Source organism: Urocampus carinirostris, chromosome 20 (genome assembly GCF_059441175.1).
Source record: "Urocampus carinirostris isolate Australia breed hairy pipefish chromosome 20, RoL_Ucar_1.0, whole genome shotgun sequence".
Classification (NCBI taxonomy): Eukaryota; Metazoa; Chordata; class Actinopteri; order Syngnathiformes; family Syngnathidae; genus Urocampus; species Urocampus carinirostris.
In genome coordinates, this window is record NC_142368.1 from 12,194,803 (window position 1) to 12,216,088 (window position 21,286).

General features: G+C 40.8%; 1 protein-coding gene and 2 long non-coding RNA genes across 4 annotated transcripts in view; 2 read left to right on the plus strand and 1 right to left on the minus strand.

The window, feature by feature from the left end:
• Positions 1–1,661: 1,661 nt before the first annotated feature.
• LOC148346258 (uncharacterized) lies at positions 1,662–12,414 on the plus strand. The gene is made up of 2 exons (XR_015848210.1): positions 1,662–4,079; positions 11,458–12,414. It is a non-coding gene; the product is annotated as an uncharacterized LOC148346258 (long non-coding RNA).
• Positions 7,785–21,286, minus strand: part of LOC148346259 (12-(S)-hydroxy-5,8,10,14-eicosatetraenoic acid receptor-like) — a 41,729-nt gene continuing 28,227 nt past the window's right edge. Inside the window, exons 5-8 of one of the 2 annotated variants that reach the window (XM_088324454.1) lie at positions 18,042–18,474; positions 15,277–15,339; positions 12,906–13,474; positions 7,785–9,598 (exon numbers count right to left, since the gene is read on the minus strand). In XM_088324454.1, the coding sequence (XP_088180580.1) occupies positions 9,134–9,598; positions 12,906–13,448 (1,008 nt within the window). In that variant the 5' untranslated portion in view covers positions 13,449–13,474; positions 15,277–15,339; positions 18,042–18,474 and the 3' untranslated portion in view covers positions 7,785–9,133. The remainder of the gene's footprint in view (positions 9,599–12,905; positions 13,475–15,276; positions 15,340–18,041; positions 18,475–21,286) is intronic. The other variant, XM_088324453.1, reaches the window with a different exon arrangement.
• Positions 17,533–19,364, plus strand: LOC148346260 (uncharacterized). Its single transcript, XR_015848209.1, has 2 exons — positions 17,533–18,211; positions 18,326–19,364. It is a non-coding gene; the product is annotated as an uncharacterized LOC148346260 (long non-coding RNA).

Sequence of the window (21,286 nt, forward strand, 5' to 3'; positions counted from 1 at the left end):
AGATGAAAGACACCAGACCTACAAAGGCAATTTTCTGAGACAGTCCAGTATACTGGACTGTCTCAGAAAATTAGAATATTGTGATAAAGTTCTTTATTTTCTGTAATACAATTAAAAAAACAAAAATGTCATACATTCTGGATTCATTACACATCAACTGAACTATTTCAAGCCTTTTATTATTTGAATATTGCTGATTTTGGCTTACAGCTGAAAAAAACTCAAAAATCCTATCTCAAAATATTAGAATACTTCCTCAGACCAAGTAAAAAAAACAATTTTATAACAGCAAAACTAAATCAAACATTTGAAAATGTCCATTGATGCACTCAGTACTTGGTTGGGAATCCTTTTGCACGGATTACTGCATCAATCTGGCGTGGCATGGAGGCAATCAGCCTGTGGCATTGCTGAGGTGTTATTGATGCCCAGGATGCTTCGATAGCGGCCTTCAGATCATTTGCCTTTGTAGGTCTGGTGTCTTTCATCTTCTTCTTAACTATACCCCACAAATTCTCGATGGGGTTCAGGTCAGGGGAATTAGCAGGCCAATCAAGGACAGTGATGCCATGGTCAGTGCACCAGTTACTGGTGGTTTTGGCACTGTGGGCAGGTGCCAGATCATGCTGGAAAATGAAATCCTCGTCTCCATAGAGCTTTTCAGCAGATGGAAGCATGTAGTGCTCTAAAATCTCTTGGTACACAGTTGCATTTACTCTGGACTTGATGAAACACAGTGGACCAACACCAGCAGCTGACATGGCTCCCCAAACCATTGCTGACTGTGGGAACTTCACACTGGATTTCAAGCAACTTGGATTTTGCTCCTCTCCAGCCTTTCTCCAGACTCTGGCGCCTTGACTTCCAAATGAAATGCAAAACTTGCTTTCGTCTGAAAAGAGGACTTTGGACCACTCTGCAACTGTCCAGTGCTTCTTCTCCATCGCCCAAGTCAGACGCTTCTTCCGTTGTCTTGAGTTCAGAAGTGGCTTGACCATGGGAATACGGCTATTGTAGCCCATTTCCCGGACACGTCTGTGAACTGTGGCTTTTGATACCTGGACTCCAGCTTCAGCCCACTGTCTTTGAAGCTCCCTCAAATTCTGGAAGCGGCTCTTCTTCACAATTTTGTTAAGGCTGCGGTCATCTCTCTTGGTTGTGCAGCGTTTCCGGCCACATTTTTCCCTTCCGACAGACTTTTTGTGGATATGCTTTGAAACTGCACTCTGTGAACAGCCTGCTCTTTGAGAATTTTCTTTTTGTGTCTTACCCTCCTGATGGAGGGTATCAATGATGGTCCTCTGGACAGCAGTCAGATCAGCAGTGATTTAGTTTACTGAACCAAGCTGAGTGTTTTTAAGGCTCAGGAAACCCTCGCAAGGTGTTTCGAGTTAATTAGATGATTCAGGTGATTAGTTGAATAGCCTACTTGTATACTTTTTCATGATATTCTAATATTTTGAGATAGGATTTTTGAGTTTTCTTAAGCTGTAAGCCAAATTCAGCAATATTCAAATAATAAAAGGCTTGAAATAGTTCAGTTGATGTGTAATGAATCCAGAATGTATGACATTTTTGTTTTTTTAATTGCATTACAGAAAATAAAGAACTTTATCACAATATTCTAATTTTCTGAGACAGTCCAGTATATGATTTTCTTTTTTCTGTTTCAATCTTGTTTTCTCTCGTTCTCTCAGATTCCAATTTCACCACTCTTTTTTTATATTTCTCTTTGCTTCTTTTTCTTTCTTTCTCTCCAGACTTTTATTTCTCTCTATTTCACTTGTTCTCTTTTGTTATCGCTCTCTTTTATTTATTTCTATCTTTCTTTCTCTCTCTTTCTGTGTTTGTCTCTGTCGCTTTCTCTCTTTCTGTCTCTTGTCTTTTTTTGTTTCTTCTCCTCTATCCCTCTCTCGCTTCCACTTTTTCTGTCTCTCGTTATTTTCTTTCTCTGTTTCTTTTGCTTTCAAATTTTCTGTCTCACTCTCTGTGTATCTTTCAGTCTCTCCCTCTCTCATTTCCTCTTTCCTTGTTTCTCTTCCTCTCAAATGATCTCACTCCTTCTTTCACCCTCTATCTCTGCGTCTGTTTCTGTCTCGCCACCTCTCTCTTTCTCTCTCTCTCGCTCTCTCTCTCTTTCACTGTTGTTTCAAGCGTTTCTCACCGACTTTGTGTGAACGCTCAGACCCGTAAGGAAAATTAGAGGGAACATTGGCCCTGACTGGCTCCCGTTTTTTCACACCCAAACTCCGGCCGGCATGAATGATTGTGTCGCGTGTTGACAGTATTTGCCGGGCGCTTTGCTGGAAATTTGTGAAATTCCTCAAGTATCTGTGACAGACACTTACTCATGTCGGTACATGTCCTTCTACAACAGTTTTTAGCCTTTATGAGCTAGTTTTTGTTTGAGGTAGTTCAGAAACACATAAGTGTTTATTTTTTAGCCAATGAGCGACTCTAAAAATATTGGTTCTTCTTTGGGGTGGGGAATTTATTTTTTTCATTGTGGATAGCAAATTGGAAAAATGAGCTAAGCTCAGGTATTTTTTTGTTGGAGTTTGCCTTTAAAAAATTGTAACAGCGTCAAAATGTTCTGGGTCCGATAAATTATTTCAATCGACAAATTTGTCACAATCTTATACCCATGTTCCCATTTCTCGTTAGGTTCCCTCACTGTAACTCCTCAATTTCCATCTCATTTGCTCTCTCCTATCACAAATCTCCCCCGTCACTCTATAAGCGCTCGATCCCCTTGGTTCTGTGCTAGTTTACGGTCTTTCCTGTCACATCGCAAGCACTCTTGGCCCTGGAGTCGTAGTGTTTCTCCCCTAGATTATGGACCTTGTGAACAAGATGAGCGACACATACTGTAGAATTGATCCAAAGAAGAATATAGGAGCGTAAAAGTAGAGCTAGCTTTCAAAAGAAGACGGAGTTAGAATTTTGACCCTCTCCTTGGATACTTGTGGGCCGTTGCTAAGGGTGGATCCTCAACAGAGCCCCTAGCAACCCTCGGCCAACTCTATCCCACTTTTGTTTTTGTTTTTTAATGACGTTGGGGGGGCAGACAAGGGGCTTCAATTGTAGTTTAAACAAGGATCACAGTACACAGATCGCTTAACCGCTGGGTCTTTAGGGCACCTCTAGGGCTTTTTTAAAGGTATTTAAAACCAGTAATATCTGTTTCATGTGGGGTTGCAAACCCCTACCCAAACAAATGTCTTGGAGTAGGATAGGTGCCACCAAGCTGTTCTTGCCCAAGACACACCACTGGAAGTAGTGTACCGACAACCCATACGGTTAAGGGATCTGTGAAGTGCGATCAAATGAAATATGACATGTGGAAGTCTGAATGTGTTTTTATTCATAATTGCATTTTTTTTCATGTTTTTTGCTGAGGTATCAAAAATTGATTCGATCAGGCAATAAATTGCCATATTTTTATAACCCAATACGGTCTGGGTCTCGAAGGGTTTACCCATTCCTGCTCCAGTAGCTGTCAGAAAGGTTAATTGGAAGCAAGAAGCTGTTAAAACATTATCTTTCCTAATAGAAATCTGGCCAATGATTGAGGCCTCTGGTGGCAATCATTCATTACCCGGTTCTCCGCTTGGGTTCACCAGCAATTTGTGACGTTGCCATGGCGACCGCAAGACTTGCTCGAAGAACAGATTTGTCTCACTTCCTCCAACAAACATGTTTTTTCCGGTCGCGCAATTTCTCTCTCTTTTCGATCTGCCGGCTATTGGATAGAACCATGGCTAAGAATTAGCTCAATTTTAAAACAATGTCAGTTTGGGACAAACCTAAAGTCGTCTTCTTTTCAATCAGTGTGTCTCCTCCTTCAGACTTAAATCTGGCTTACCTGATTATTGTGTTCCAACATGTCCATCCAGTACCCAAAGCACCTAAAATCTAGAGCCCAACATTGGTGTTTACACTGTTCCTGAACCTTCAACTTCTCACCTGGCTTTGTTTTGTTCTCCATGTTATTTGTAAGGATGCACTATGACTATTTTGCTTCCCACCGAAGCACGCTCCACGGCACGAACGAGACGAAGACTCCGGTAAAACCAGAGGTGGGGGACTATATGCTGCAATAACAGCCCAATCATTGACACACACTGCTCACTCGATAGAGTTTCTAGCAGTATCGTGTTGACCCTTCTATCTACCGAGAGAGCTAACTGTGGTCATTGTGGTTGCTGTTTACGTTCCACCGGATGCTAACGCTAGCATAGCGCTAAATCTCCTGCCCGCTGCTATCAATAAACAGCAGCTTGCACACCCCGACAGAGCTTTTATTGTCGCCGGCGACTTTAATCAGGCATGCTTAAGGACTGTACTTCCCAAATTCATTCAATACGTGGACTGAGCAATTAGGGAAAAAAACACTGGACCGCGTGTACAGGAAGATCAAACATCTAGTTGGATCCGGCCATTTCTGTCTGTCCCTCACCCCCTCACACACCCCCCCTCCGGTGGAAACAAAGCCTATACAACAGAGACAGTTAAAACATCTTCTTTGTTCCTTTATCTCTTTGTTTTCCTCATCCTCACTGTAAAATGTGGACCTGGAGTGCCACATCCCATTTCGTTGTCACAATATATCCCATGTTGTAACAATGACAATAAAGGTATATTCTATTCTATTCTATTTCATCCGAACTGTTCCTGATCCATCCATCAAGGACTTCCGAAATTACTAGAAATGTGACGAGACACTCGAACGCTGCAGTTCTTACAACATACTGTCAAGTGTGACAAAGCAAGGACTCACAAATAAATCACAACTAAAAGTGAGCTCACACTGTCTTCCATTTATTTTTAGACACACAGTAGAGTGAACATGTACTCACTAGTCCTCTGGTTGACATCATAGAACAACGCATCACATAACTGTCTGGCTGGCTGATGAGACCATGAAAGGGATACCCGAATTCTAAAACACGTAAAATGTGAAAAAAATAGTATGTTTTTTGTATAATATCTATAAATATTTCGCAGATTATACGACTTCCTGAGTTGTGACATGATTAGAGTAGCAAGGCAGTCACCGCATCGGTTAAAATGTTAATTCGTCAAAAAGGTTTTGGTAGTTTTTATGGCGAATGCCTAGGCGTTGTATCGCAGGTGGGTGCAGCACTGGTATAACAAACAGCAAACAGGATGAAATGACACACAGGAAGCTAACAGGGACAAGATGGGACTTGGCAGACAAGCCAGCTGCTAAAAAAGCTTAACTGGGACCGATTGGCAGAAAATCGTAAGGCCGGCTGATGGAAAACATGCACTAAGCAGCCAGTATAACCAGGAGCCAAAAACGGAAAAACGGATGCAGCAGCATATAAGAACCAAGCCGGAAAATTCGACTGCTAACAGAGCTAACCTAGCCCCCCTACATTATGTGTTGTACAATAGAGTGATTTTTTTTTACTTTTTTCTCTTGTTTAAAATAATGTGGAAGTTACTCTACACACTACAGTGCTAGCATACTAAAGTTTCACTTTTTTGCTGAAAGAAGACCTCAAACACTTCATTTTTTTTAGGGTCATCCACAACAGGTCACATCAAATTATGGACCACATACATAGTCAAGTCGAGTCATGTTTATATGTATAGCCCTTTATCACCATCCCCTGATCTAAAACCTACACGAGGGCAAGTACAAACTCAAAACCTCAACATGAGGAAAATGAAATAACCTTGAGAAAAGGGACCTTCCAATTTTATATTTTTTGTTTTACTTAATTGATTTCAGACTGAGAAAGGAAATTACGTGTACTAAACATAATTAATAGTTACAACTTACCGTATTTTCTGGACTATAAGGCGCACCCAAAAACCCTAAATTGACCAGGAAGTGCGCCTTATAATCCGGTGCGGTTTATATACCAGAAAAAACAAACACTGCCCGACCTACGAACGAAAAAGGTTCTGGACGATCGTTTGTAAGTTGAATTTGTTCGCAAGTTTCTTCAGTGCTATATTTTGTATGTTTAAGGTTTATAGAACTATGTTTAAGGCTTGTATAAGTAACCTGTATTGTCTGTAGTAAAAGATAAACATTTCATAAAATAATATGCTCTGTAAAGAATAGAATAGAATATACCTTTATTGTCATTGTTACAAAATGGTTTAACATATTGTGACAACGAAATTGGGCATGACACTCCAGTTTCACACATTCACAGTGAGGTAAAAAAGCCAAGAAGATAAGGTTATAAAACAAGGAGGATAAGGTTATAGTTATAATTTACACAATATTTACACAAGAAATATCGGCATGTAGGATGTTACATACAGTTTGGTCTCGTAATACAGTTGGTAAAGATAAATAAAGTTGAATTTACCTTACTTTTGGAAGACGCGCTTCAAGAGGTTCCCCTCCGTGGTAAAAAGTGGCCGGAAAAAAAAGGTTGCGACCATTTTCTCAACCGCATCAAGCTTTCTTATTCCACTTTCATTTCAAATGAAACGGTTCGCCTCTTCTTTCCACTTGACACCAATCATAATGAATGGATGCACCAGATATTAAACAATAAAAACGTCAAAGTTCTTAGTGTGCTGGAGATACAGTATAGAATGTTTACTCACAAACGAAGAGGAAGGCGGATATCTTCTTCGGGGTGGATGCTGGGTGACCTCTCACAGCGCCACACGCTGGTAGCGACAGAAAGAAGCTCTGCAGTAATGTCCTGTACTCGGAAAAAGGTGCGCACAATACAAAATCTTACAGTAATGTTCGGATATTTTTCCACTTCCTGTAAATAATGTTCGTATCTACCATTTTTCGTAAGTAGGGGAGCGTCTTTACAGTGGATACAATTTTAAATGCAGTATTACACTTAAGTGATATTGCTTACAGTAAACTATTCTGCCTTTGAGAAACATATAGATCGGTCTTTGAGTGCCCTCTCTTGGTTGACACGTTAATGTACAAACATGCGTGTTACAATAATGAAAGGGGTTCTTATAATAACCAAAATGAAACCGTAGTAATAGAAGCGACGTGGCTAGAAAAGGAGAATAAAAGTGTAGTTTTTTTCTTCTAAAAAATTTAAAAAAAATGACCCAAATTCAGAGTAAGGCCTTCCATTTTGTAATTGTATTAAATTAATATACATGAGATGGAAATTGGTGCACCTAATACTGAGTGTACTGTACTCAGGTGATAACAGAAACACGTTTTATGAGGATGTCGAAATAATAAACAATCCCGAATGATTTCACACTGTATGTTGCGCAACAATTGAAGGACCTCGCGGAAAAAAAAGATTATTCATGTCACTATGTCATCGCTTATTTCCTAAACGGAGAAAACTCGCCAGGTTTCTGCAAATAGCAAACAAAACGTCACAAACTGAAATACTGTTACTCATTTCTCCAGTCGATTACATTAAGAAATCATTATCACCTACGATTTAAGTATATATACAGTGAAGTAAATACTTATTTGAACACCGTGCTATTTTGCTATTTCTACCACTTAGAAATCATGGAGGGGTCTGAAATTTTCATTGTAGGTACTGTGAGAGAGATAAACTAAAAAGAAAAATCCAGAAATCACGATGCCTGATTTTTTAACAATATATTTGTGTGATACAGCTGCAAAGAAGTATTTCAACACCTGTGTATCATCTCGAATTCCGACCCTGAAAGTTCTGTTCGTCCGCCTATTAGAAGTCCACCTGTGCACCATGTATCATACAGAATCAGATGCACCAGTTTGAGCTCGTAAGCTGCATAAAGACCACATAAAGAACTAGAATGCAAATAATACATTAGGTATCCAATTTTTTTTTATTTATTTATTTTTTTTTTTTTTAGAAATAAATATGATAAAAACAGTAATCCCTTGCTGTAACGCTGTTTACTTTTCCCTGTCTTGCTGCTTCACTGATTTTTAGCATGCATTGTCTTCTGCATTCTGATTGGCTTAACAGTCGTTGAGAGAGGGGGTATTGGTAAAAATAACGTTATTAAATGTTTACAGGTAAAGTGTAGAGTACTTTTATTTGTAAAACAAATGCCGGAACCTGTTTTCTGTGTATAATAACGAATTGTGTCATATTTGTAAAAAAATAAAAGCTTCTACTTCACGGATTTCTCACAGCACGGGTTATTTTGGAAACGTAACGAGAGTTCTCACTACATGAAATGGAAAATACAGAAAAACGTTGGCCTCGTAAAATAAATATTTTTAAGGACGGGAGACACATTAAGGGATACTTGGGATAAGAACAGCACCGACACAAAAACAGTATTTTACAATTATATATATATTGCTTTTGTTTGACAGGCCTGATAAAATTGCCTAGCGGGCCGTATGTGGTCCCCGGGCCGTAGTTTGCCCACCCTTGTGCTAACCAATCAGCTGTGCAACCACATCCTTTATTTTCTTGAAAAGAAAGACAAATTACATGAAAGTAGGCCGTGACTTTGAAGAATTTGATTTTTAAAGGGCCACTGCAATATTTAGCGCCTCCTAGTGTTTAAGAAAATAATCATTGAAATACTATATTATTTTGAATAATACGCACAAATAGGCAAAAAATGAGGAGTAAAATGGAGCATTTTTGTCACTTTGAATCTCCGTAGTCTGTATTCCTCCTTGTGCTTTCTAGCACTCGTTTTCGGATGTACTACACCAAAAAGCAATATCTAGTAGTCATAAAAGACACACTGTCCCTTTACTACCCCCGTAATTCAGACGTCTCCAACTTTGTGCCCGCAGCGAGGTTCTGAAAACAGCCGTAGGTCATTGCGAGTTTCTAGGAATTGCAATTTATAACTGGCATGCTGTTTTAGTAGTTGACCGAGCCTATTTCACGTCTAATAATTACAACCCAGTAATAACATAGTAACGACATAGTAACATAATTTGTCTTTTTTAGCAACACGTATCAAACTGGTAGGCCTTCAAACTCATCAGTAACAAAAAGTAGCCCTCAGCTTGTAAAAGGTTGGTGACCCCTTCTTTTGTTGAATAGAACGAAGAACTTCTCTTGGTTCAGTCAGTCAGTGATTTTGGTTGTCCCCTTCAAGTTATACTGGATGCGGTTTAATTTCGAAGAAAAGAACAGTTCAATGACTCCAAGCTCCAGCAAAAATTAAAATCCAGTCCCGACCCTCAGATGATATTGTTACGTTTTGGGTTGGACGGCATGTTCCCCGTGGAGCTGTCCATGGTCAAGGAGCCTTCCTTCAGCAAGCAAGGGAAATAATGGGTCAAGTAGAGCGCCTTGAACTTGGTGCTACTCAAGCAATAAACCAACGGGTCCAGTAGACAATCCAAGTAAGACAGAACCATGAGACCGTCGAAGGCCACCGTGGCCTTGTCCTGGGACGACTCGGTCCATTCCTGCACCCGAGCCACCAGGAGGACCGCCCGGGCGATGGTGCAGGGCAGGAAACAGAAGGAGAAGACCACCATGACGGCGGTGACCAGGAAAACCGCCCGCCTCAGCTTGGTACGGTCGCCGATGGTCTTCTTGCGTAGCCGGTTGACGATGTGCGCCGTGCAGTAGACCAAGATGACGAAGGGGATGAGGATTTGCGTGAAGAACACCACCTCGCGAAGGCTGTCCACCACGTCCTGAAACACAAGAACCACGAGACAACCAAGGCTAAGCCGTCTTGAAGCAACCAAAGAGCTTGGAATGGAACGCTGAAGAGAAGGAGAATCCCTGAATGTCGATAAATGACCTGGGATGGCAGTGCCAGGAAAAGGATTGGTTATAAGTGAAGGATTTTATACATTTGACTATAAAGGATTTGATATGATTGAATACAAGTTACATTTATTGAGTGCAATGAAGATTTTCACCGAGTAGGCTATAGTTCAATGACAGGTTGCGCCGTTCTGAATGCAGAATATTTTAACTAGTTCTGTTGATAACAGGACTCAGGAGATGTTTTGAGAACAAGGCCCCGATGACGTAGAAACGCTCAGTGTTGTTTTTGAGTTTTTCAGACATAGCGACGTCCAGGTTGGGTTTCATTGGCACACCCATGGGAGGAGCCGGCACACCATCTTGCAGAGAGGGGAAGGCCATACACATAAATAAAAACTTTATGTGTATGGGAAAGTCTGATGCCACTAAAGCAGGGATGTCAAACTCATTTTAACTCGGGGGCCACACGATAGAACAAACATTCTGTCGGGGGCCGGACTAGTAGATTAAAGAAAGAAAGAAATAAGAGAAATAGGGAGGGAAAAGGAGAGAGGGCAGGACAAAAAAAAAAGAGGGGGAAAGAGCATGAGAAACAAAAGATAAAAAGTTGTGAGAAAGGGGGGAAAAGAAAGGGAGAGGAAGAAACAAATCCAAAGAAAAATAGAAAGACAGGAGGAGAGAAAAGAAAGTGCGAAGGGTAGAAAGAGAAAAGAGAGAAAAGGGAAAAAATGAAGTTAGAGCAAAAGAAGTTAAAAAGTCACAGAGAGAAAGAGACAAAGAGCAACAAAGGAAGAGAAAAATAGAGACAGAGTGAAAGAGACAGAGAAACAGTGGGAAAAAGGGTGAAAAAGAAAGAGAGAGAGAGAGAAACAAATACAAGTACAGTGTCTTTGGAGAGGCACCTGGCTTTGGCAACATCAAGTAGACATATTTCAACCTGCAGCTCATTTTTCTCTTGCGCTTCTCTGAGTGTTGTCTCGCGGGCCAAATTCAATCCCTTAGCGGGCCTGATCTGGCCCGCGGGCCGCCTGTTTGACACCTGTGCACTAAACATTTTGAGGGGTTGAAAGCCCCAAAATATTTATAAACAGCTGAGTTATCACACTTTAAGTTCCCATCCAATAAATGTACACTAAAATACATTGTGTGGCAGGAAGTAATAGTAGCAGCCGAGTTCTCACGTAAACATTTTCCCACAAGGCCGCAGTGCTAATCATCGGTGGTGGGACGTGAAGGACTGCAAGGCCTTTTTTGCTGGCCTAAAAATTATCTGAATCATGCAATGTTATTCATATTTTCTCCATTTATTACGTATTGTAATAAATAATTCCAAATTGTCCGTCAGCTTCGTTTTATTGCACTTCTTACAGATGTCTGCCCTAATATATAAACGGTCACATCTCAGCCATTAGTTGTTGCTAGGCTTACAAAAAATTCAGAAGGGCCTGGTGTCACGATTACCGATTGAGAGCACCTGCTATTGTTTAATTGGCGCCAACAGCCTGGACAGCTGATTGGCTGATGCTCTTTTTAAACCCCCAGCTTCCAAGAGGAAGCCGTCAGATCGTTATGCGAACTGTTGCCACCAGCTCAGTAAGCCTTTTTGTCCGACTCTGTTCCTGCCCTGTTTTTTCTCTGCCTGATCTTCGTTGCCAACCTGTTTCCGGACCTGACTTTGCCTCATTCTGCCTGCCTGTTACCTGACCTGTTTTGCCCCGTGACCTGCCTGCCTCTTGTTACCGACCTTGTTTCCGAACTTGACACTGCCTTTGCTCTCCAGTACCGGCCAGCGACTTGTGATTCCCGCCTGTCTCCGAAGTGCCACTTCCGCATCGCCCGCTCCCCTTATCCGTCAGCAATCGGATCGTGGAAGCACGCCCTGCTCTCCCTCTTCATCAATAAAAACTGAGAAAACGAGCGCTATCGGTACCTGTGTCCGTTTCTGGTCTGTGACACCTAGCCTGTGAAAGGAGTCTGTTGGTTAAGCCAATCAAATTTCGAGTTGATATCCAAAAGCCTCCTAGAAGGCCCAAAGAAACATCACTGTTTCCAAAAACTAAGACTGGCTAGGGGGGTTTAATCCACCAAAGCGATCACGCCAAAAGCATTTAGACAAGGAAAAAAATACTATTTTGTTGATTTTTTTTTTTTAGCGTAAGGTCAGACAACTCCGAAGTGAGCAAAGTTTTTCTCAAGCAAGAGAAGGTTTTGTCCACCACTTTCAGCCAAGAAATAAGATCTTGAGCCAAAGCCTGTCCCAAACAAATAATTTCGGGCCACTGCTGTTTTATTATTCACCTATCATTGTCCAATTATGTTATTATTATAAATGTTATACTTGTTATCATTATTTAAAAAAAAATTACAAACATGTTCATACCATGCCCCTTCAAACTATCGTATTTTCCCTTACAAAATACAAAATAATCTTACACCAATTTTTTTTTTTCAAACGTGCTTATTTATGTAGTTTAACATGTTATTTTGTACATGTGTTTCCTTATATTATATATATTGTTAATGAACATTTTGTTGTGAGTTACTGAGTTGCTGGACATGAATGAGGTTTATTATAAAAAAAGTTTAAAAATGAAGTCGCTTGGACGTTCACTGTAGAAGGAAAAAATACATGCAAATATAACTAAGTAGAATAATACATTTTCTTATTCAAATGATGAATTCATTTTCTGCATTAAATTATTGTTGGTAATATACTGATTAAAGGGATAACCACAAACCTGTCTTTTTTCATTTTCTCCTTTTATACTTCTTTATACAACATCATAATCCGTAATATAATGCATCAAAGCAAGTGAGCCGTTTGAGAGCCTAAATATCCCATTTAGGACACAACGTCAGGGGAACTCGTGTATTTTTACCTTCATGCACTGTAACTTTGACTTAAGTGGCTTCTTAATTAGTAATTTTGAGCCCTGATTTTTGTGCGCCGGCTAGATTTTCTCGTGCGCAGAGAATGTGCGAGCAGTGCGCAATTGCGCACGCGCGCAGCTAAGAAGGAACACTGACTATAACCTTATCCTCCTTGTTTTATAACCTTATCTTCTCTGTTCCTTTATTTTCTTAGGTTTTTTACCTCACTGTGAATGTGTGAAACTGGAGTATCATGCCCAATTTCGTTATCACAATATGTTAACCCATAACAATGACAATAAAGGTATATTCTAAATTAAGGTTTCCGACCACTTCAATAAACCAGATTCACCATACCTTGATCAAGGTGTCTTCCTGGTTGCCGTCACTTTTGTGGCTGTTGCAGCAGTCAAAGTTCTTGAGCATGGTGGGAATAGTGAGGGGCAGAAGCAAAAGCCAGATGAAGATAGAGATGTGCGGCGACTTCTTGAGGGCCTTGAGCAGGTTCTTGCGACCCGGGTGCACCACGTTGAAGTAACGGTCGATGGAGGTGACGGTGAGGAAGGCGATGCTGGCTCCCCGGTTGAGGAAGAGCATGAAGAGCATGGCCTTGCAGACCGCGTCGTTGCTGTTCCGCCGCTCGCCCTGGATGTAGTTGTACGACTTGATGGGCAGGCTGAAGAGCAGCAGCATGTCGGCCAGCACCACGTTGAACAAGAAGACGTTGTTGGTGTTGGACTTCCAGAACTTCAGCTTGAAGATGAAAAGGTGCAGGACCGACATGTTGAGAGGCAAGGCCAGGATGACGATGATGATCATGACGGCGGCGTAGAACTTGTAGAGGGCCTTGTGCGTGGCCTCGCAGTCCTCGATGAGCTGGTATATGGAGCCGTTCGCCATGTGGTTTGGCGCAAGGGAAAATTCTTCTGGAATCAAAATCAGAGACGTCAAATCTGGTGTACGGATCAGGAATTCAAGGGCACGACTGTTCAAAAGTTTGGGATCGCTATAAAATGTCCTGTTTTTTTGAAGGACCTGAAACTGCTCAAAGATACACCCAATGTTCCCTGTAATTTTCCTTACGGGTCTGAGCGTTCACACAAAGTCGGTGAGCAACGCTTGAAACAACAGTGAGCAACGGCAATCCCAAGTGTGGCAACCAAGTCATTATCAAACATGTCCAAAAATTGACATCAAGTTACATTTTGCTGAGTTTCCAGCGATGCAAAAAAATTGCATTATTAATGTAATATTACATAGGTTGTAGGGCCTACAAACGTCATTTGTTTTTACAACAATTCTTTCACAAGATTTTCATTTCTTTTTTTTCCTGGTATCTTTTGTCGCATAATACTAACATTTTCGGGGGCTTATTGAGTCGGTTGCACGATACAGAACTGTATTTAATCACATTTTTGAGGGGAAGTACAATGTTGGTAACAAGATTGACTTGGTATAATTGGAAATTATTTGAATGCAACACAAACTTTTTCTTCTTTTTCTTTGCTTTTTTCTATTTTTTTTTAAATTCTTTTAAAAAAATCTCATTGTGTTTATTTTTTCCTAGCTGTTACTTTTTTCTTTTTGTTCTCTATTTACTTTTTTTCCGTTGTTTCTTTTCTTTTTTCTGAATTTTTCCTTCTTTTTTTCTCTTTTGTTTCTTTTTTTCTCAGCTTTTCACTACTTTTTCATTTTGGTATTTTTTTTCTTTTTTGTTCTATTCCCCCTTCCTTTAAGTCATTTTGTGGATAATTTTACATAATATTTGGTCATATAGGGATGAAAGAAGCAAAAACAACCTGAAGAGCCGTTAGGGACCTGAAAGAGCCGGTTCCTTTTAGTGAGCCGAGCCGAAGAAGCCGGTTCTCGAAAAACTCTACTGACTTGACGCAACTTCGTTCTACTTCGACCTTGACTTCAAAATACCGCATTTAGAACACAGCGTCAGGGGAACCCTTGTATTTTTACCTTCATGGACTGTAACTTTGACTTAATTCGCTTCTTAATCCGCAATTTGGAGCCCTGATTTTTATGAGCCGGCTAGATTTTATTGTGCGCGGAAAAGCTCTGAGTAGCGCGCAATTGCGCACACACGCAGCTTAGAGGGAACATTGGATACACCCCAAACATTTTAACGTCATAAATGACTATGTTAGCTGCAAGTGTATGCTTTTAATGCAATATCTACATAACTTCCTGGAAAACCATTTCCACAACCAGCACCCTAGTGTTAAAACAGCACATTGTGTTCGTTAATTGCGTTAGAAGCTAAGCAGTGGAATTAAAAAAAAAACCTTGAAACTGTTTGGCAGGTTAGAGAAGCTGTAAAACTGACCTTCCTTTGAGCTCATCAAATACCTGGAGCATCCTATTTGTGGGTATGATTAGACTCCCAGAATAGCCAGAAAAAAGGACTTTCGTGTGAAATTTGACTATTCTTGTTCCAAGAAATGAAATTGCCAAGAAAATAAAGATCTCCTACGCGGTGGGTACTACTCCCTTCGGAGAAAAGCACAAAACAGGCTCCAACCAAAGTCGAAAGAGAAGTGGCAAAAGGTCAAGTACATTAGAGTCTCTATTTTGAGAAATACATGTCCTAAAGTCCTGACGAGTTTTCCATGTCCACATCATAACCTTAGTATTATATTATCATATACTATAAATGTGTAGTTTTAGAATACTTGTGGTTCGAAAATGTTTTATTTATTTTACATACCATGAGCCTCACCTAGAGGGAGCCACTTGCCACCATCTTCCTGCCAAGCGTACCCTCTGAAAACCTTGTGAAAGGCTGGGAAAAAAGGAGTAAAAAATGGTGTGGTTTGGTCACTTAGAGTCACCGTAGTTTGTAATCTTCCTTGTACTTTGTAGCCCTTGTTTTTGGTTGCACTACACAATACAGGGACATCTAGTGGTAAAAAAGTCCCTTTAAAAAAACGTAGTGGTGTTTAGTTGGAAAAAAATAATCTTCAGAAATTGGTTAATTTAAAGGGACACTGTGTAATATCTAACTACTAGATGTCGTCGTATTGTGCGTTGCAACCGAAAATAAGTGCTACAAAGTACGAGGAGGAAAACAAACTACAGGGACTCCAAGTGACCAGACTGCACTGTGTCTATTATTATCTTCATCCAAGCCTTTCACAATGTTTTTGTTTTTGGGGGATACCCTTAGCAGCAAGATGGCGGACAATGATGTAAGCTCCCTCTCGGTGAGCCTCATGTTATATAAAATTGTCAGGACCAGAACGGAAACAGGACCCAATTGCATTACGTTTCTCACAAGTTTTATTAAAGGAAAGAGGAAGGGCTGCGCCCACGATTGTGATCCAAACCCAGAAGTGGATCTTCTGTAGCGAGCGATGGCAGTGTCAATGACGGAAAAACAGGTCGATAGCCGGGACAGAAGAGCAAAAACGTGGTTGGGGTCCTAAACGGGTCGTAAGTCGGGACGGGAGAGCAGAAATGGTCAGGATCAAAAACGGGTCATAAGTCGGGACAGGAGAGCAGACGTGGTCAGAATCAAAACGGGTCGTAGCCGGAGACAGACTGGAGCAAAAACGGGACAGGTGGGAGTCAGGGTCGAAAAAGGCTTGCCTAGTATACACTGAGATTTGCAGACGGACTGACAAAAGGGGACAGACAGGACTGGTTTCAAATACTGATCGGGAGCCAATCATAACCGCGGCAGTTGGCACCAAAAGAGCAAAATAAAAACAAATTTCTCAACCTATAAATGCACGTTTATTTGGCTCATGTTTCTTGCTTGTTATTCAAAAAAACATGGTTGCAAATAATAAACAATGACCTTTTAAGTAGAGAAAAGGCAAAAAAAAACCTCAACATTTCAACAAAAGTAAAAAAAAAAGGGCCATCTCGATTCAACAACCCCTAAAACTGGATCATTCTGCAAAAAAAACTGTTTAAAAGACCTATGTCATGTTATTTATCTAAAACAACCCCCAAAACGAAGTCGTTTCCACAGAAATAAGACTTGTGTTTGAAATAACCTCACAAAATGTCTTTGTTTTGAACAACCTTGAAAAAATCCTTCAAGAGTGGTGAAAGAGTGGTGGTTTAGTACAAAACCAGTCATCCCAGTCATGCAACTCTTCATTCTTTAGATAGATAGATAGATAGATAGATAGATAGATAGATACTTTGTTCATCCCCGAAGGGAAATTCACATTTCCAGCAGCATCCCTGAGCTGAGAACAATCGAGAACAATCGAAAATAACACGGGAGCTGCTGGAGTGGCTGCCATTCGTGACGGCGCCGTAAGAAAAGATTCAATTTGAATCATGTACAAACAAACAAACAATTGAATCATGTACAAACAAACAAACAAACAAAATACTTGATTAGGTTATTTTTATACAAGCATTTTGAGAGTGGAGAAGCCGATTCAGTGTCTGGTTCAAAAACTAAACAGGAACACATTTTAACAATCAATCTATAGTGTCATGATTACCGATTGGAATCACCTGTGCCCGCTCATTTGGGCCAACCGCCGCGGGTTCTGATTGGCCCCCTGTCCCTATTTAAACCCACTCCTGTCTGTCACCTTTGGTCAGTCCGTCTGCGAGCCTCAGTTAAGGCTAGGCAAGCCTCTTTTTGACCCTGACTCCCATCTGTTTTTGCTCCCGTCTGTTCCCTGGCTTTGACCTGTTTTTGGCCCTGACCACGTCTACTCTCCTTTCCTGGCTTACGACTCTCTTCCGACCCCGACCACGTTTTTGCTCTCCTGTCCCGGCGACTGACCCGTTTTTACGTTCCCGCCATCGCTCGCCACAGAATATCCACTTCCGCGTTCAGAGCAACCTGCTTCCTGCGTCCAGCAATCACCCGACCGTGGACACTACCCGTTCTCTTTCTTCCAATAAAACTTGTGAGAAACGCAAAGCAAGTAGGTCCTGTCTCCGTCCTGGTCCTGACAAGTAGATACAATTAGCCAATCTACCCTTCTAATTTTCTGTATGTGATTTGAAGATAAACATTTTTACAGATTACAATAATAAGATGAAAAAAGACCCTGTTGTACTATCTTAATCTGGAGTATACTATAAGTACACCACTCTGGGAGTGGTCAGAACCAAATTCATAGCAAATCAAAGCAGCTCGCCCGATAACTAGAGTATGTACACCAGGATTTTAGCCTTCTACCAAAGGCTGCTTGTGCATTTTAGTATATAAATAATGTCTTTCCCAGCTCAACCTCTATGTAGTACTCAATCCCTGTGCCCCAAACTGGTGCCTCAGGTCATCTAATCAGCTAGTCCCAGAAATAGCTCCGTCTAAGCACTTGTATACTACAGAATGAACCTGAATGCGTTCATTCCATGATAGCCTTGGTATCTCTGCAGGGTTTTTTAAATACTGTGCTGGTTTCATTTTTAAATGAATACTTTAGATAGAGTTATTGCAAGGTTGATAAAGGAATTAACAAAATGCAGGGTGTAGGATGGAATATACAGTTCAGAAATTGAACCTACCTGAAAAATGAGCTGGAAAAGGTTGTGTCCAAGAAAATGTTGCTTGTTCTTATTGGATTTATTGCAGCGTTCCTGAAGATCAAGCCCGTGTAGCCAACACGCTCGGGCATCAAGGAAAAAAACAAATGCTTCGTGTCAAATTGGAGAATCTTGTCCGACTGGTTCCTCAGGTGGTATTCGCGCCAAACTTCAAAGTTGGTCCTCCACCAGCGGGGTTCCTGGTGCCCGTGCGGTAGGGTCCTTTTTTGGCCGAGGTTTATATCTCCTGCTTGTGTTGACAGCAGCAAGTTCCAACTCTGGGAGTGATTCACAGCAGGAGGGTGGCGTAACTGGTTTCCACACTCCAGTCGTGGCTCCTCCTTATCGCTCCAGGAGGTGAGTCATCGAGAGCCTGGCCGACGGTGGAACGGCCCAGACGTCAGCCTGGTCATGCCTTGGACGGACATGTAGAAATGCTTATGGACAGAAAGCCGCAGACAACCAATGAAAACACACATCAGACACATACAAACTAAAGTATCTAAAAGCATTTCAATAATTAATAAAGCCAAATTCCTATTAAACTATAATGCATTGTATTTATTATATTGTTCTCTAGTTCTGCCATACTTAACATATTGTGCAGAAGTCTGGGGCAATCATTACAAAAGTTCACTCCAGCCCTTTTTTATCCGCCAAAAACGTGCAATTAGAACCATACACAGGGTAGGATATCAAGATCATACTAATATTTTATTCCTGCAGTCCAAATTATTAAAAATGGATGATTTAGTATTTTTTTTCCTCTTCACAACCGCTATTTAAGGTCAACAAAAACATAGTGTGCCAGAAAACATCCATCAATTATTCATTCGGGAAGAGGGAAATTATAACTGTAGTAAATTTATAATCCCAAAGGTGAGAACCACCAGGAAAAGTATGTGTGTGTCTGTGTGTGGAGTCAAACTTTGGAACAATTTGCAAGATGAGATCAAACAATGTCCAATTATTCACTTGTTCAAATTTAAATACAAAAAAACATTCCTGGGGGAAATACAGTGATGAAGAAAATCGGGTGTGAGTGATACCAGAGATTGGGAATAGTGCGTCTACAACTATGGTTAACTTTGTTGTTATTGTTATATCATAACTGTTATTATTAACATTACAATTGTTGTTATATAATTGGTGTATTTAATAGGTAAGATTAAGGGGTTAGGGAATATAAGCATTTGCTTCAGACTACCCCTTTTCGAACATATTATGAAATATTATTTTGTTGTTGAGTTATTGTTTTTGTTTTGTTTTTATTTTAATGCTCGAATAAAGTTTTCATTCATTCATTTATTCATCTTTTGGCAGCAAGTGTGAGAACTATCTGCCGAGCTATTCCGAGGGCTGCTGCGTTCGATCCCACAAACTCGCAGGGAGCTGAGATGTTTTCTCATGAGTGACAGCTTCCCAGTGCACCCACCACTCAAAACATCATTAATTGCTAAATTCCATTCCGGGTCTAAAGGTTTTTGTTCTGGTTTTAGAGACCAAGAGTAGTTTCTCATGGGGGTCAGTTTCCAGCATAGCCTCCCGGCGTACCCCCCTGAGCGTCACTAACTGTGCTCGAGCTGCCACTTTTGGATCGGCTTAGGATGCCTGGGAATTAATGGTGGAGCTGGTGATTTATGAGTTTGCCGAAGTGGAAGGAGAAGCTGCGAGGAATGTGGTGTTCCTCAGGGAAAGGGAGGAGGAGGTAGCGGTAGGGCTCCCGCATGCCTCCCGACTCGACAAGTCTCGGCAGCTCGTCCGGAGTTTCGCTTTCTCCTAAATACGCTGCAGTTTTGACCTGGGACGCTCGATCGAAGGACGGGGAAACGAGTCCAAAAGAGAAATTGAAAACTTGACCTCTGCATGCATTAACTTCTGTCATATAATTCCTCTGTTTACATTTCCCTTTATTTACTTTAAAATTGACTTTTGAACCGCACTTTCAAAGACGTTCTTTTTGTCCGCAAGGTGTCGAGACGGAGGATCAAGGCCCTCAAGGATTGTTGTAAAACTCAACCGACTGCTAAAGTGACAAATGACTATGAGGCACTTTTATGGATCATAAAGATAAAGATGACTTGTTTATTGACATGCGCAGTGACGCCGGCTGCCAAAGTAAAGTGTTTCAATTTCATGTCAGAAGACATCCGGTTGCAGGTCACTGAGTATTTAGTTAGTCAACTTTTGCAACTTCAAATATATAAAAGAAGTCTGTTATTGCCTTCCTACAGCGACAGACAGAACGAGAAAAGTAGTCATTTTACATCTACAGAGACATTTTCTGTAAGATTTCCAAGCTTTTCACACACTGTTGCTGGTATTTTGGCCCATTCCTCTATACAGATCCCCTCTAGAGTAATTATGTTTAGATGCTATTTTTACGTGACACAAATTTTAACTCCCTCTAGAGATTTTGTGGGGGGGTTGAGTCTGGAGACAGACTAGGCCACTAAATGACCCTGGAATGATTCTTGCAGAGCCAATCCTTTGTATATTTCTGAAAAACCGAGCAAATTTGTATAGTCAATTCCTGATAGTGGGTTTTTACTTGAAGTCTAATGATACATTGGCTCTTTCCTTTTTTTCACACAGAAAAGTCATCCTAGACCCTTTGCAGAAACACAGTCCATGAGCATGATGTTCCCACCCCCATGGTAGGAATGGTGTCCTATGGATGAAATTAATTATTGTTTATGGTTTCCCTTAACCATTAGGGTCGTAGGGGCACCATTTCCTTTGGTGTGTCTTGGCACATCCTTCTCCAGGTACACAATACAATGTAAAAAAATATCTACATATTATTTTAGGTTTAATACAACTTTCATTCAGCTTACATTTTTCCCCGTTTCATAGTAGACAACAGTCTGACGTCACCAGCCGTAATGTCTTAGCGGAGTCAGCGTTTAGTTAAGGTCATTTTTGGGTCACTTTACCAACTTAAACGTGACTCAGTTCCAGTGCTGACAAACTCTGACGAGTCTAGAGAACTTTGCAACTTTCGACATCGCCACTTGCCCCTTTTCCTCTACTCGCCCGCTGGATTCTTGAGGGCACGAAAATGAAAGAAATATAATAAAGGAATGTTTTAGGTCAAGTCAAGTGTATTTGTGACGCCCTTAATCACAAGAAGTCTCAAAAGACTGCACAGAGCAATGACTAGTACAGACTATTAGTACACCATCCTTTGATTATCCGTCAAAATGATAAATGATGTCAAGACATTT